Source organism: Grampus griseus, assembly GCF_964374135.1.
Source record: "Grampus griseus genome assembly, chromosome: 5".
Lineage (NCBI taxonomy): Eukaryota > Metazoa > Chordata > Mammalia > Artiodactyla > Delphinidae > Grampus > Grampus griseus.
The window spans coordinates 59,744,553-59,759,001 of record NC_138998.1 but is presented as its reverse complement, the minus strand read 5'-3'; the positions used below and the strand labels follow the sequence as shown (position 1 = coordinate 59,759,001).

The 14,449-nt window shown below is 37.1% G+C and overlaps 1 protein-coding gene across 7 annotated transcripts in view; it reads right to left on the bottom strand.

The window, feature by feature from the left end:
* Window positions 1-14,449, bottom strand: part of ATP11B (ATPase phospholipid transporting 11B (putative)) — a 133,049-nt gene that overhangs the window by 83,156 nt on the left and 35,444 nt on the right. For 6 of the 7 annotated variants that reach the window (XM_082654901.1, XM_082654907.1, XM_082654905.1 and 3 more), the window contains 5 exons: window positions 13,470-13,577; window positions 13,156-13,284; window positions 12,426-12,529; window positions 3,704-3,766; window positions 1,491-1,555 (listed from right to left, as the gene is read on the bottom strand). In XM_082654901.1, the coding sequence (XP_082511027.1) occupies window positions 1,491-1,555; window positions 3,704-3,766; window positions 12,426-12,529; window positions 13,156-13,284; window positions 13,470-13,577 (469 nt within the window). The remainder of the gene's footprint in view (window positions 1-1,490; window positions 1,556-3,703; window positions 3,767-12,425; window positions 12,530-13,155; window positions 13,285-13,469; window positions 13,578-14,449) is intronic. The other variant, XM_082654902.1, reaches the window with a different exon arrangement.

Here is a 14,449-nt window from a genome sequence, read left to right as displayed (position 1 = left end):
TTACACGAGAGGGCCTAAAAGCCCTGGAGGTTTTCTCTGGCTTCTGCCATTAAAACTTTACTATGGTCCCCTTTTTAAAATTGTGGTAAAATACACATAACATACAGTTTGCCTTTTTAATACAATTCAGTGGCACTTAGTTACATTCACAATGTTGTGCAACCATCCTATCTAAGTTGAGAATATTTCATCACCCGCCCCCCCGCCAAAAAAATCCTGTACCCATTAAACAATCATTCCCAATTCCCCTCCACTCCCCAGATGCTGGGAACCACTAATCTACTTTCTGTCTCTATGAATTTGCCTGTTTTGGGTTTTAAGTATAAATGGAATCATACAATATGTGGCCTTTTGTGTTTGACTTCGTTCACTAAGCATAATGTTTTCAAAGTTTATATATGTTGTAGCATATATCAGTACTTCACTTCTTATGGATGAATAATATTCCATTACTTGGATATCCTACACTTTGTTTATCCATTCATTAGTTGGTAGACATTTGGGCAGTTTCTACCCTTTGGCTATTGTGAACAGTGCTGCTATGAACATTCTCATACAAGCCTTTGTTTGAGCACCTGTCTTCTTCAATTCTTTAGGGTATATAGCTAGAAGCAGAATTGCTGAGTGATACAGTAATTCTATGTTTAACTTATTGAGGAATTGCCAAACTATTTTCCACAGCAGCTGCAACATTCTACACTCCCACCAGCAATGTATGAGGGTTCCAGTTTCTCCACATTTTTGCCATACTAGTTATATTCCTTTTTAAAAAATATATGGAATTCTTTATCAGAGAGCCTAATACTGAGAGATAAGATACAGTACAGTTAACAGGAAAGAAGAGACTGAAGAAGAAGAGCTCAAAAGCTGTAAATATTCAGTGAATAACACAAGCTGGCCAGAATATGACGGGCCATTCCTGAAAGGCGAGGAGCCAGTTGACAGCTACAGGTTATCACTGACTTCACAATTTACCTAGAGTTGACTCAGAGCATAATGAATTAGTTTAGCTCGACAATGCAAGAGCACTATTTATTCATCCTTTTGATCCAGTCAGTGTATGTTCCAACAGTATCTGTTATATAGTCACAGATCAATAAGAATTCATTGAATGAATAAACAGATGAACAAATGAGTCAGCAGTTTTAACAATCCAATCTAAGAATAATCATAATGGAATTTTATACAAGTGGTTTACTGCACCAAGGTGTCAGAGTATATAGTTCTCAACACCATTAACAGAAGTGCCAGAATTATCTTAGCATGGAGTATTCACGAAGAAAATATAAGAGCAAGGTTCTAACCTATTACTCAAAAATAGGAATTAACAAAAAATATAACACAAAATTATATTAATACAATCTTTGAAAGAAAATTATCATAGACAATACATTATCTAACCAAAAGACCACAAATACTGTGCTTTTAAAAATACTTCATATAAAGCATCAAAACGAATCTATAATTTAAAATTTTCAATATATACAAACCAAAAATTTCTTTTGTGTTTTTTAATCTGGCTCCACGAAGCAAGAGACTCTCTGGCCCCAGAGGTCTAGGGAAAAAATAACCAAAATCATTGAATATAGTAAAATTTCAATTAAATTTTAAAATGGCATCTTTAACAGACAGAAGGTACTTCAGCTATACTTATAACAATGCTTTCATATAAAACCAAAATCTCTGCTACTGTAAAGCTGTCGAGGTCAATCATGCTGCTAGTTACCATAACAACAAATATCTGCCTTAGCATTTCAGTCATTTTAAGATCAATGGCTCAGAAATAAGACTATGCCTGTAGATAAAATCACAAAGCCACTTGTTTCAGAAGTTTAAACATAAAACTCAACAAAACCAAAAATTAAGCAATGATTTTAAAATGTTTTACACAAGATAAAATTCTGAGCAAAATCAATTAACATTTTTCAAAGGGAAAATACAGAATTAAAATGCAGCGTAAACAGGTTGTGTGAAGAATAAAATGCAAAATAAACATAAATTGTAGTATGATTTGTATATAACTGCATGAGTTCTGCACAATTAAAATTATACTAGGTTATAGAAGATAACATAGTAAGTGAGTTAGTACTTTTTCTAGGCAAGATCAACACTACAACTTGACTACTTGCATTGCATACTTCTTGGAGCACAGGTCTTCTTGCTGTTTGAATTTCTCTCCATAAAGGAGATATAAAACGAGAAGAAATAACTAGAAAGGAAAATTGTATTTTCTTAGTGATAGCAAATGATAAGACTCTGGTATGGATAAGTAAAAAAGCCTTGATTTTGTTGATATTCCTTATCATAAGGCTTTTCTGAAATATACATACACAGTTATCCAAATCAAACAGAATCTGAACCAATTCTGAAGAGGTCTGCAAACCTAAACACTGTAAAAAAAAAATAATCCAATGAACACAGTCGGTGGGGGGCCAGGTGTTTGGGTTATGGTTAACAAGTATGGTTTTATTATATAGTCGTATCTGGAGCACCCTGAATGGATATTCCAAAATCAATTATTCAGGAGCCATATTATAGCTCTTTTCTACTTGGTTTTGGTTCCAGCAATGAATAGAAAAACTTTGAGCTCATGTTGGCATATAAAATTGGGATATAATGATAGAAAGCTTCAAATTAAAAGATAATTCATCAGTTCACTCTGGTTGCTTTAGCAAAGAACATGGCTCTTTTTTTTTTAAAAAACCATTCTACCTGCTAAGGTAACATAATTGATCTTTTCCTTTACCAGCCACAATATCTTAATGCAATCCATACTACGTATCCACACATGCATCCCAATATGTCACTGTAGAAATCAAAATAAAACCCAGTCACTGTTATTCAGCAGGGGTCCTACACTTAAAAAGACCTTGTTACAGTTTATTGAACGTGCTCCTGTGTTGACTTTTATTAAAAGTGTGAATCCATGCTGATGCATATTTTTGGTAGCTTGTCTTGAGGATTTCATTTTTAAAAATTCTCAACTCTTTATGTCAGTGACTTATTTCATGCAGTCAGTATAAATTGAACGTCTCCAGAAAAGAGGTGGAGTGCTAAGTTAACTAGAAGTTCAAGGGCTGATTCCAAGGTTTTTTCTAAATTCAGTTTTGTGGTCATGAGTAACAATGTAATCTCACCCTATCAGAAAATCTTTGAAATGAGCCAAAGCCTTTCATGTAGGTACCAGAAATTAACCTGAATATTGAGGGAAAACAAATCAAAACAACCAACCAACCAAATAACCAATCAGAAGAGTATATAAGAAGTTACTGGCCAATAAATACTCTAGTTTGTAAGGAACGATCTTGAAATGAAGAAGACCATAATATTTTTATTTGTTAAACATTACATAAGACATTTTTTGTATTAGAGACTTATGTGGTGGTACGTTTAGATGTGTAAGGATCTGGATAGGGACCACTATGATTCCTTTATGTTACTACCCAATATATCAGACAAAGAAATATGAGTACACAAATAATCTTACTAAATGTTTTTGATGTCATTTCCTGGCATTTGCTTCATCCTCATCTCATCTGCTGCTGCTAGAAATTACTAGAAGACGAAATGCTAAATGTTTTTAAATTAACCCTTTCCCATGATATGGGATATGGATATACTTGATATGGATATACTTGATTTTAGTCCCTCCCCCAAACAATTCTCACTTATAAGCGATTGGATAATACAAATTTATTCTTACCTTACAATTTCTTCCATTTGTTGAGTTATTATCATTCGTCCCATGAATCTATCAAAGAATTCACTATGTTACAAAAAAACTAATGAATGATACATTACTTATGACATCAATGGGTGGAAAATTTTAAGACAGTTCTGGCACTATTCTTAGATACGAAACAAAACCAACCTTTTGCATATATGAATGGTCCAATATTCATGTTAGAAATTACAAAGGTAAATCAGTCATTAAGCTTTAAAAAATTAATATTCTTAGAGTCCCAGGGAGCGATCAGGGGTGCTGTTTGTCTTACCATCCTCTTCTGCTTCACCCCTTTCCCTTTCCTGAACTGTTTTGTGGAGGAGCAGTGTAAAGCCTTCCCTCACTATGAAGTGTGCTCCTTGCCATCTGCTGCATAATCTTCCTGGGCTTCGCAGATGATGTACTGAATCTGCACTGGCGCTATAAGCTGCTGCTGCTGCCCACAGCTGCCTCACACTACTTCTCCTCATGGTCTATTTCGCCAACTTTGGCAACACGACCTTTTTGGTACCCAAGCCTTCTGCCCAATTCTTGGCCTGCATCTAGACTTGGGGATCCTGTACTATGTCTACATGGGGCTGCTGGCAGCGTTCTGTACATGACCCTCGTCAACTTGCTACTTAAAGTCTTTGGGCCCATGCATTAGAGAAACCTCACTCTGTTCCTGCTGCTGCTACATGTCATGGGCAGTGTTGTCACCTTCTCCAATGGGTACCAGCTTGTCGAACTCTTCTGTGATGTCTGAGTCCCCTAATCCACTGCCCTTTGCTTCACAGCCTCCAGGGTTCCTGACTCAGGCTGACCTCTTCTGGATCAAGACTGCCTCTGGGCTCAGGCCTCTCCCACCCTTCATTCTCCTTCAGATTTTGTACTCAACATTTCCTTTCCCCTGTGATTACTGACATCCTGGGCTTTTCTTGCCCTCTAATGACTACTGATTGGACTTTGCCTATGGCTTTCTTCAACTTGCCACTCTGCCCTCTCCGTCCCATCTCTGCGCCCTTCTAAGGTGGGATACTGTAGCTTTTATGCAGTTACCTACAACTCTGACACTCAAGGAATACGTTGGGCCTGGGGATAGAGGACACAGGCTCCTGGCTGGGGATAAGGACACAGGCTCAAAGATGACTTGACATTTGACTATAAATTAAGTATTCTGATGATTAAGAGCAGGCTGGGGGCGCCAGGTGTTCCAAATGGTGACAAGAAAGTATTGTCTTTAAAAAAAAAAAAAATTCTTGCCATCTCTACTCCAGCTATAAGCAAACTAATGAATGAAAAAATGTTTTCAAAATGGCAATGCAAATGTAATATATTATTATGATTATCAGTTTGGTCATGATGAGACTTTATAATTGCTACACAGAGATGCATATATTATTTAGCCAACAATGAATGCTCATACATTTTTATCACAGTTTACTAAATAAAGACTCCGGTAACCAGAATCATTCATTCACTCATTCACATACTTATTCATGCACTCATTTATCCAACAAATATTCACTGAGCAAACTACTATGTGTGAATTACGTGTGGAGGGTAGAGTAGTAAGTAAAAAAACTATTAGTGACCTCCAGAGCTTCTTTAACTTTTGGTTTCCTGAAATTTAGAGTGAGTGGCCTGTTGTTATAATGAATTTTCATAGCCTGGCCTTTTAGTTCCAATGTCCACTACCAAAACAGCTCCATAGCACAAAGTCAACTCAAGTGAAAAATTACTTTCTATAATAGTGAGGTAAATTCTGAGTTGAAGCAAATTCTGGGCAGAGCCTCACGTTAATCATTTAACTATGCAAAGAAGTATTAAGCATGACTTTCCAAATGTCCCCTGTTATCCCTCCTGTTTCCAGGTTACAGATGCTTCACCCCTTGTAGACTTTGGATTCATTATTTCTTGCTAATCTCTTACTTCTTCTTCCTTCAGCCTCCTGTATCAGGGAGAAGCACTGCTTTTTTTTTTTTTTTTTTTTTTTTGCGGTACGCAGGCCTCTCACTGTTGTGGTCTCTCCTGTTGCGGAGCACAGGCTCCGGACACGCAGGCTCAGCGGCCATGGCTCACGGAACTAGCCGCTCCGCAGCATGTGGGATCTTCCCAGACCGGGGCACGAACCTGTGTCCCCTGCGTCGGCACTGTGCCACCAGGGAAGCCCTGCTTTTTTTTTTTTTTTTTTTTTTTTGCTGTGCCGCGTGGCATGCGGGATCTTAGTTCCCCAACCAGGGATCGAACCCATGCCCCCTGCAGTGAAAGCATGGAGTCTTAACCACTGGACCGCCAGGGAAGTACTGATTTTTAATTATCTCTACTTAACGGAATTTTATGTAGCTCTGGTTTGAGCCTCAAACTTTGGATTTAGATTCAAAGAGCCAATTCAGCTGGTGACTCCTAGACCCTGTTCAGAGATAATGTGTGGTCAGTCTTTCGATTTTCCTGAGCCAAATGGCAACAAGAGACCTGTTCTCCTTCATTTTATCTGTCCCGTTATCCTTGATTCAAAAGCACTTCTTGTATTTGTTCATGCCAGTACCATGCTGGATTAACTCATTCTGCACTTTCCATAGTCCTTTCTCCAAACCCACACTATGATTTGTTTCAAAATGGAAAAGAGCTTTATTATTCTTTACTGATTATAAAGACTGAATACACTCAAACACACATACTTTATAAAATGATTCAGACGATGTAAAAAGACGACAAAAAGGAAACAACAATCATCAGTAACCCCACTACTCAAATAAAACATTATTAATATTTTGAGGTATGTTTTCCAGGCTTTTTTTCCATGCACATATAAATATGTATGTATCTTAAAAACAAAAATGGGATCATATCATAAATACTGTTGGTAATATTTTCTCCCCACTTAACATGTCCTGTGAAAAATACAGATCCAGGGCTTCCCTGGTGGCGCAGTGGTTGAGAGTCCGCCTGCTGATGCAGGGGACATGGGTTCGTGCCCCGGTCCGGGAAGACCCCACATGCCGCGGAGCGGTTAGGCCCATGAGCCATGGCCGCTGAGCCTGTGCTCCGCAACGGGAGAGGCCACAACAGTGAGAGGCCCGTGTACTGCAAAAAAAAAAAAAAAAAAGATCCACATCATTACTTTTAATGGCCACACATAGCATTGTATTTTGGGGTCACTGCATAATTTATTTAAGTAATTCACTACTGACAGAAGCTTAGGTTTTTTCCCAACTTATGGATAGTCTAAGCAATACAGCCCCAAACAAGCCAGTGTACATATCTTTTCACATTTGCATTAAGATATCTTTTTTTTTTTTTTTTTTTTTTTGCAGTATGTGGGCCTCTCACTGTTGTGGCCTCTCCCGTTACGGAGCACAGGATCTGGACGCGCAGGCTCAGCGGCCATGGCTCAAGGGCCTAGCCGCTCCGCGGCATGTGGGATCTTCCCAGACTGGGGCACGAACCCGTGTCCCCTGCATCAGCAGGCAGACTCTCAACCATTGCACAACCAGGGAAGCCCAAGATATATTTCTAAAAGCAGAATATCATTATTTTGTTAGGAAAAATTCCCAGAAGTAGAACTGATGAGTTGGAGTCTACAAAAAATAAAGAGAATAGAATTAAAAAAAAAGAACAAAAAGAGCAAAGGAGCCAAGGAAAGAGACTATGGAGAATACTGTGAAATAGGCACCTGCTAGAGGCTGTACCTAAACAGAAGACTCTCCTAGTTTTTATTTCTTCCAGTGGTTGGGCAGAGATAATTTCTTAACCGTACTCTAGCCTCTCCTCAATAAGCTGTTAAAGTTTTCTAAAAGGAAATAATGTGGACTTCCCTGGTGGTGCAGTGGTTAAGAATCTACTTGCCAATGCAGGGGACAAGGGTTTGAGCCCTGGTCCGGGAAGATTCCACATGCGGCAGAGCAACTTAGCCCGTGCACCACAACTACTGAGCCTACGCTCTAGAGCCTGTGGGCCACAACTACTGAGCCTGTGCTCTAGAGCCCGCCAGCCACAACTACTGAAGCCCGTGCACCTAGAGCCCGTGCTCTGCAACAAGAGAAGCCACCACAATGAGAAGCCCGTGCACCACAACGAAGAATAGCCCTCGCTCGCCGCAACTAGAGAAAAGCCCGTGTGCAGCAACAAAGACCCAATACAGCCAAAATTAAGTAAGTAAATAAATTTATTTAAAGAAAAATAAAAAGGGAAATAATGTAACCACTGTTAACTAATAGGTAATTAGGAAGGAACTGACAATATCCAAAGGAGAAAAGTTAATAAACACAGAAAAATGTTCAGCTTTTCTTTTTTTTCTTTCCTTCCTTTTTTTTCTTGGCCGTGCTGCATGGCTTGCAGGATCTTAGTTCCCCAACCAGCGACTGAACTCAGACCCCGGGAGTGAAAGCGCCGAGTCCTAACCGCTGGACTGCCGGGGGAACTCCCTGCTCAGCCTTTTTAGTAAAACAATAAATTAAAACTAGTTTTAAAACTATAAAACTATTATCTACAAAATCAGCAAAAATTTTAAAACTATAATACTTAATACTAGGGACTTCCCTGGTGGCACAGTGGTTAAGAATCTGCCTGCCAATGCAGGGGACACGGGTTTGAGCCCTGGTCCAGGAAGATCCCACATGCTGCAGAGTAACTAAGCCTGTGCGCCACAACTACTGAAGCCTGTGCACCTAGGGCCTGTGCTTCGCAACAAGAGAAGCCATCGTAATGAGAAGCCCACACACTGCAACGAAGAGCAGCCCGCACTCACTGCAACTAGAGAAAGCCCGCACACAGCAACGAAGCCCCAACACAGCCAAAAATAAATAAATAAATTTTAAAAAGCACGAAAAACAAAACTTAATACTTGTAACATTTTGAAACAATAATAAGCCTCATAAACTTATACTTAGTTCATAGCAATAAAAATTAATCCAATGTTTTTGGAAAGTAATGTGTCAGTAGGTTTAATAAAGGCCAAATTCGATTAGGGTTTTAATCTAATAATTCCACTTTTGCAGCTCTGTCTGTTCTTAGGGAATAATCTAGTATTAGATTATTAACTCTAGGAGTCAGGAGCTATCACTGTTTCCTTACTGCTGCATTCCCAGTATCTAGCACTATGTCTCAGTTATTGGAGGCACTCAATATATGATGAATAAATGGGCAATAAAAATGTTCTCAAATCCTTTGATTAAGTAATACTGTGGAACTCTTATCATTCATTTACTCATTCAACAGATATTTATTGAGTGTCTATTCTGTTCTAGGTATTTCAATTCAATAGTTAAGTGAATTGTAACACACACAAATCTTAGTTGCATATATCACAGAATTCAATAAAAGGAAAAACTTAAGTGCATAAAATTAAGTCCATAAAGATATTTATTCTTTTCAACTGTCAACAAACATGTAGTAAGGCCTCCTATATGCCAGATCTGTTCTAGGTGCTTGGGATACATCAGTGAACAAAACACACAAAGATGTCTGTCCTTGAGTTTACAATTTAGTTGGAGAAGGAGATAATAAGCAACAAACGTAATAAATAAGTACATTACATAGCATACTAGAAGGTATTATGTGCTATTAAAAAAAAGCAGGAGAGGGTAAGAAGGATTAAGTCACAGTATTAAATAGTCAAAGTAGGCCTCACTGAAGAGGTGATTTTAAGCAAAGACTAGAAGGTGGTAAAGGAGTTAGATAAAGAACAGCTAGTGAAAAGGTAGAAGTGGATATGGCATTTTCAAGGGAAAATAAGGAGGCCAGTGTAGCTCGAGGGTGAGGCACGAGGGAGAAGGGTCAAAAATTAGATCAGAGATCAGTTGGGGATGGAGGCAATCAGTTAGATCATTATAAAGATATGAGTGAGACAGAAAAGCCATTGTAAGGTTTGGGCAGAGGAATGCTATGATCTGACTTACATTTTAAAAGGATGACTCTGGCTGCTTTTGTGAGAACAGACAGACTGCAAGGGAAAGAAGAGTAAAATCAGAAAAACCAGTAAGGAAGCCTTTGATAGCAGTAATCCAAGCAGAAGATAATGCTGGTTTGGATCAATTGAGTAGCAGAGAAGGGGGTGAAAGATGGTCAGGTTTTGGATGTATTTTGAAAGTAAACCAATATGATATTCTGATGGATTGGGATGAGATGTGGCAGAGAAGGTGAGAAGAGGTGAGCAGAGAGGGGATGAAGGAGTCATGGCTGACTCCAAGATTTCTGGCCGGAACAACTGAAAAGATGGACTGTCATTAGCTGAAATGGGAATGGCCGTTAGCATAAAAACTTCTGGAGGAAAGATCAGGAATTCAGTTTTCAACGTGATTAATTTGATATTTTTTACTAAATATCCAAGTGGAATTGCGGAACAGGAAGTTGGATATAAGAATCTGAAGACTAGGGAAGAAATCTGGGATTGAGATATAAATTTGGAGTCATCAGCATATAGATGGTTTTGAAAGCCATCAGCCAGGATGAGATCACAAAGAGTGAGTTCAGATAATGAAAGGTATAGGTAGAGGAGGGAAGAGGACTGAGGATAGTCCTGGGGCACTCTAACATCAAGAAGTCATAGAGAAGAGGAGAAATCAGCCAAAGAGATTGAGAAGGAGGGACTACTGAAGTAAGAGGAAAATCAAGAGAGGGAGATGTCTTGGAAGCCAAGTGAACAAGTTGTATCAAAGAGGAGGGAATGATGAACTATCTAACTACTGGATTCTGAGTTGGTGAACTTATATGTAATAAGGTGTCATGCAATACTTCTAATAGCAAAACAATGGAAGAGTTAAGTATGGAAAGACTGGGGAACCGTTAGGTTCTAGTACGTTTACTTAGACTATTATGCAGCCATTAAAAAAGATCATTAAGAATACTGTGTAGTAAGATGGAAAATACTTTAAAAAAACCACAAGGGCAATCCATATTCTTTCAAGAAATATTAGAAAATATGGAGAACAAAAAAGGTGATTAAAAAGCAGCTGAAATCGTACCACCAAGAAATAAGTACTAACATGCTGACATGTAATTCCTCTAGGTTTTTCTTTCTCTCTATACCTATTTATTTTTTCTATCTAACTACCTAACTACCTATCAAATACACATACATACATATTTCTTTTTATATAATTGGGATATGAGACTACAGCTCTATAACATTTTATTCAACATTGTATTTCAGTATGTTGCTATGTCATTAAATTCTTTGAAAGCATCATTTTTATTACCTACCTAATTCATCTTACATCTATACCATAAAGCCATTTAACCATTCCTCCTACTTGGACATTAAAAATTTTAAACATCAATATTTCCCTTATAAATAGCATATAGTATGGTACAGTAAACTGAAAAAATACAGTTAGAGATATATAAAATATCTTTACAGCTGTGAGTTCCTCAAGGATGGAAACTGTGCTTATTAATCTTATTTATCACTTATCATAATAAGCACAAAGGTGCTCAACAATAATTTGTTGAATGAATGAATAAAAACAGCAATAAAAATTTTAAAGTAGTGGCATAATTAATTATGAGTTATTTTTCTATTACAAAAGTCTTCTGTAGTAATTACATTTGTATTTTAAAAAAACCCATATACTTTCAGTAAGGAAGAGGAAAAGAGAAAATAAAGAGGAATACCTTATATTCAACAGTGAATTATTTCTTATTTAACAGAAGTATTTTTAAACTTTCTCCCCATTTTCCAAATAACGTAAAACCACCCACGAAAGCATTAGTTACATTTGATCTCATATTAATCTTATGCTTTCTTAATGCTGCATCATTTTCTAGTTTTTAATACTAATCTTTTAATAATTCACCCTTGTCTGAGACTTGGAAATAACAGCAATAGAGAACTCTTAAAGTACTAAATTCTTCACAGTTAAATCTATCTTATAATTTAAATGCTCTTAAAGCATAGAAGTCCAAATTTTTACAGTTAATTGGAAAACTCCATATTGTATCCATATTTGACTTTGATGAAAATGCAAGATTTTTATAATATCACATAGAGAAAACTCCATTATAAATATATGGATCCAGAATAAAGATATGTAAGACATCTGAAAAATCCAATGACTAGTGATAAGATTTTAAAACATTTCAACCAACAAATGGAGATGGAGAATATGACAAGAAGCTGAGGGTAATTTTTACAATGTGGTTATAATTTATATTCTATCACCAGTTATTGAGTAAAAATGAGTAGTTTCTCATGGAAGTCTTTAATAATAAAAAGTTGTTTCCATTCCATAGACCACAATAATTAGCACAGCACTCACTGAAAGATGACTTACACTGTATTAATATTTAGTAAATTGTAATGTTAAAAGTAGTTAGTTCCTATTGAACATAAAGACATGGCCCTTGCCTTCATGGAGCACATATATACACACGCACTCACACACGCACACCATTAGATTATTTTCTTCTAAGGAAATAATCTTATTTCTGTTGTAACTACTATTATAGTTATAAAGTTTATTGCTATTGTTATAAAGCCAATTCATACCAAAGTAGAAGGTAATAGGAAAGAACATGTGACTAAAAGCATGGCTTTTGAATTAATACTTTGGCTTAGAATTCTGGCAAATTCTGCTTTTAGCTTTTTTCCCCTTTAACTGATCTCCCACCTTGCTCCCCCCAATAATGTCAATTAGCTAACTACCTCAGTGCACGTTTATCATTGTAAAAATGAAATCTGTAAACAGAACTTAAAATGAGCATGGTGATTATCACACCATACCTGTACAAGTCTGCTTCTGGTTGCTGACATTCTATCACAGCTATAAGAGTGTCCAAATTGGCAACTGTCTGTAATACTGCTGTTTCTGGAACTGCCACATGGGTCTGAAAAAAAGAAAAATTAAATCACAGTTTTGAGATCTACATGGAACTTTAGATAAGATTTATTTCAAACCTCTTTTACATATGAAATCACAGCATTCTGTAGCTGAGATCACTTAGCTAGATGGCAGAAGAGAAAGAAGAATGTAAAATAACAAGTAGTAAAAGGAGCTACTGTGATTACCTGTCTACAGAGGACATTTGCATACCAGGAAATTTAAGTCTGTGTTAACAATCATTACTGCTCTAAGTTTATTATAAAAAATTTAATAGGGGGAAAAAAGTGTATCAAATAAAATCCTTGATTGTATTAATACTTTGAAAACTGAGAAAAATGTAAATGTGTCCCGTATCTAAAAAATCACCAATGTATTAGAAGATTATTTTTTTCCTAAAAACACTTTTCGCTTTTCTTAAACTTGACTAAATTATGTGAGGCTCCCCTTGAAGTAAATGTATAATAACATTATTTCTTTAAAAAAAACTTAACTTTTAAAAAGTTTCAGTAATTTAAAACACTTCTCCTTTATCAGGTCGAACTTTATTACCTTAACCAAAGGAAAGTATTACTATAATCCAAAGACATTTTGTTCACCAAGAGCGACACTCAAACATAAGCATGTACAAACCTTCAGGTTAGTTTCTCCATCCAAGCTAGCAGTTGTAACGTGACAAGAACCATCAAGTCGATCTGAGGACAGAAGCACCAAATCTGCAGGGAAAATTTCATCTTTGGCTACTCGAACAATATCACCCACCTATGAAGAATTTTGGGGAAAAGTGGATATACAGATTTTAAAAGGCAAAGACTAAATTTTATTGAGTTCTAAACAAGTGGTCTATCATAATATTTTAATGTAGGAAAGCAGACTTTTAACTAAAACAATCAGAGAATTTGTGATTTCAAAATATTATTGATTTCTATTATTTACTAAGTGCATACCCGAATGTTTTTTGATCTAGTTTTTACAAGGCCACCACTTCGAACAACATAAACAGGAGCTCCATTTACTTCATTATCTGAGTTATGTCTTAACCAATCTTCATATCCCTGTAAACATCAAAAGAATAAAAAATGCCCCTCTTAGTATTAGAAGATACTTTTTATCAAATGAGAAAAAGAAACATAAAAATTTCCCCCAAACATTTCATTCATTAGAATTATGTTAGGCTACCTGACTCAGGTATTTGACATTCATCACTACTAGAAACACTCTTTTCTCTTGGTTTTCATCACATACATGTTCCTGGTTTTCATACTATCTCTCTAATTACTCCTCCTCAGTTTCCTTACAGGAGGCTCCTTCTATGTCACCTTAATGGGCTTTTTTTGCACCGTTCACTTTCTCATTACCAGATTTCTTCTATCCCTGTGTCTTCAAAAAGTTCTGAAATTTAGGGACTTCCCTGGTGGTGCAGTGGTTAAGAATCTGCCTGCCAATGCAGGGGACACGGGTTCAAGCCCTGGTCTGGGAAGATCCCACATGCCGTGGAGCAACTAACCCCGTGTGCCACAACTACTGAGCCTGCGCTCTACAGCCCGCGAGCCACAACTACTGAGCCCACGAGCCACAATTGCGGAAGCCTGTGCACCTAGAGCCTGTGCTCTGCAACAAGAGAAGTCACCTCAATGAGAAGCCCACGCTCTGCAACGAAGAGTAGCCCCCGCTCACCGCAACTAGAGAAAGCCTGCGCACAGCAACAAAGACCCAATGCAGCTAAAAATAAATAAATAGATTTATATAAAAAAGGGGAAACATAAGCATTTCACAAAGAATCCTTTGATTAAATGTTAAAGAGTGGTAATTTTTAAAAAATATTTATTTTTTATTTGCTTGCACTGAGTCTTAGTTGTGGCAGGAGGGCTCCTTAGTTGTGGCTTGTGGGCTCCTTAGTTGTGGCTCACTAGCTCCTTAGTTGTGG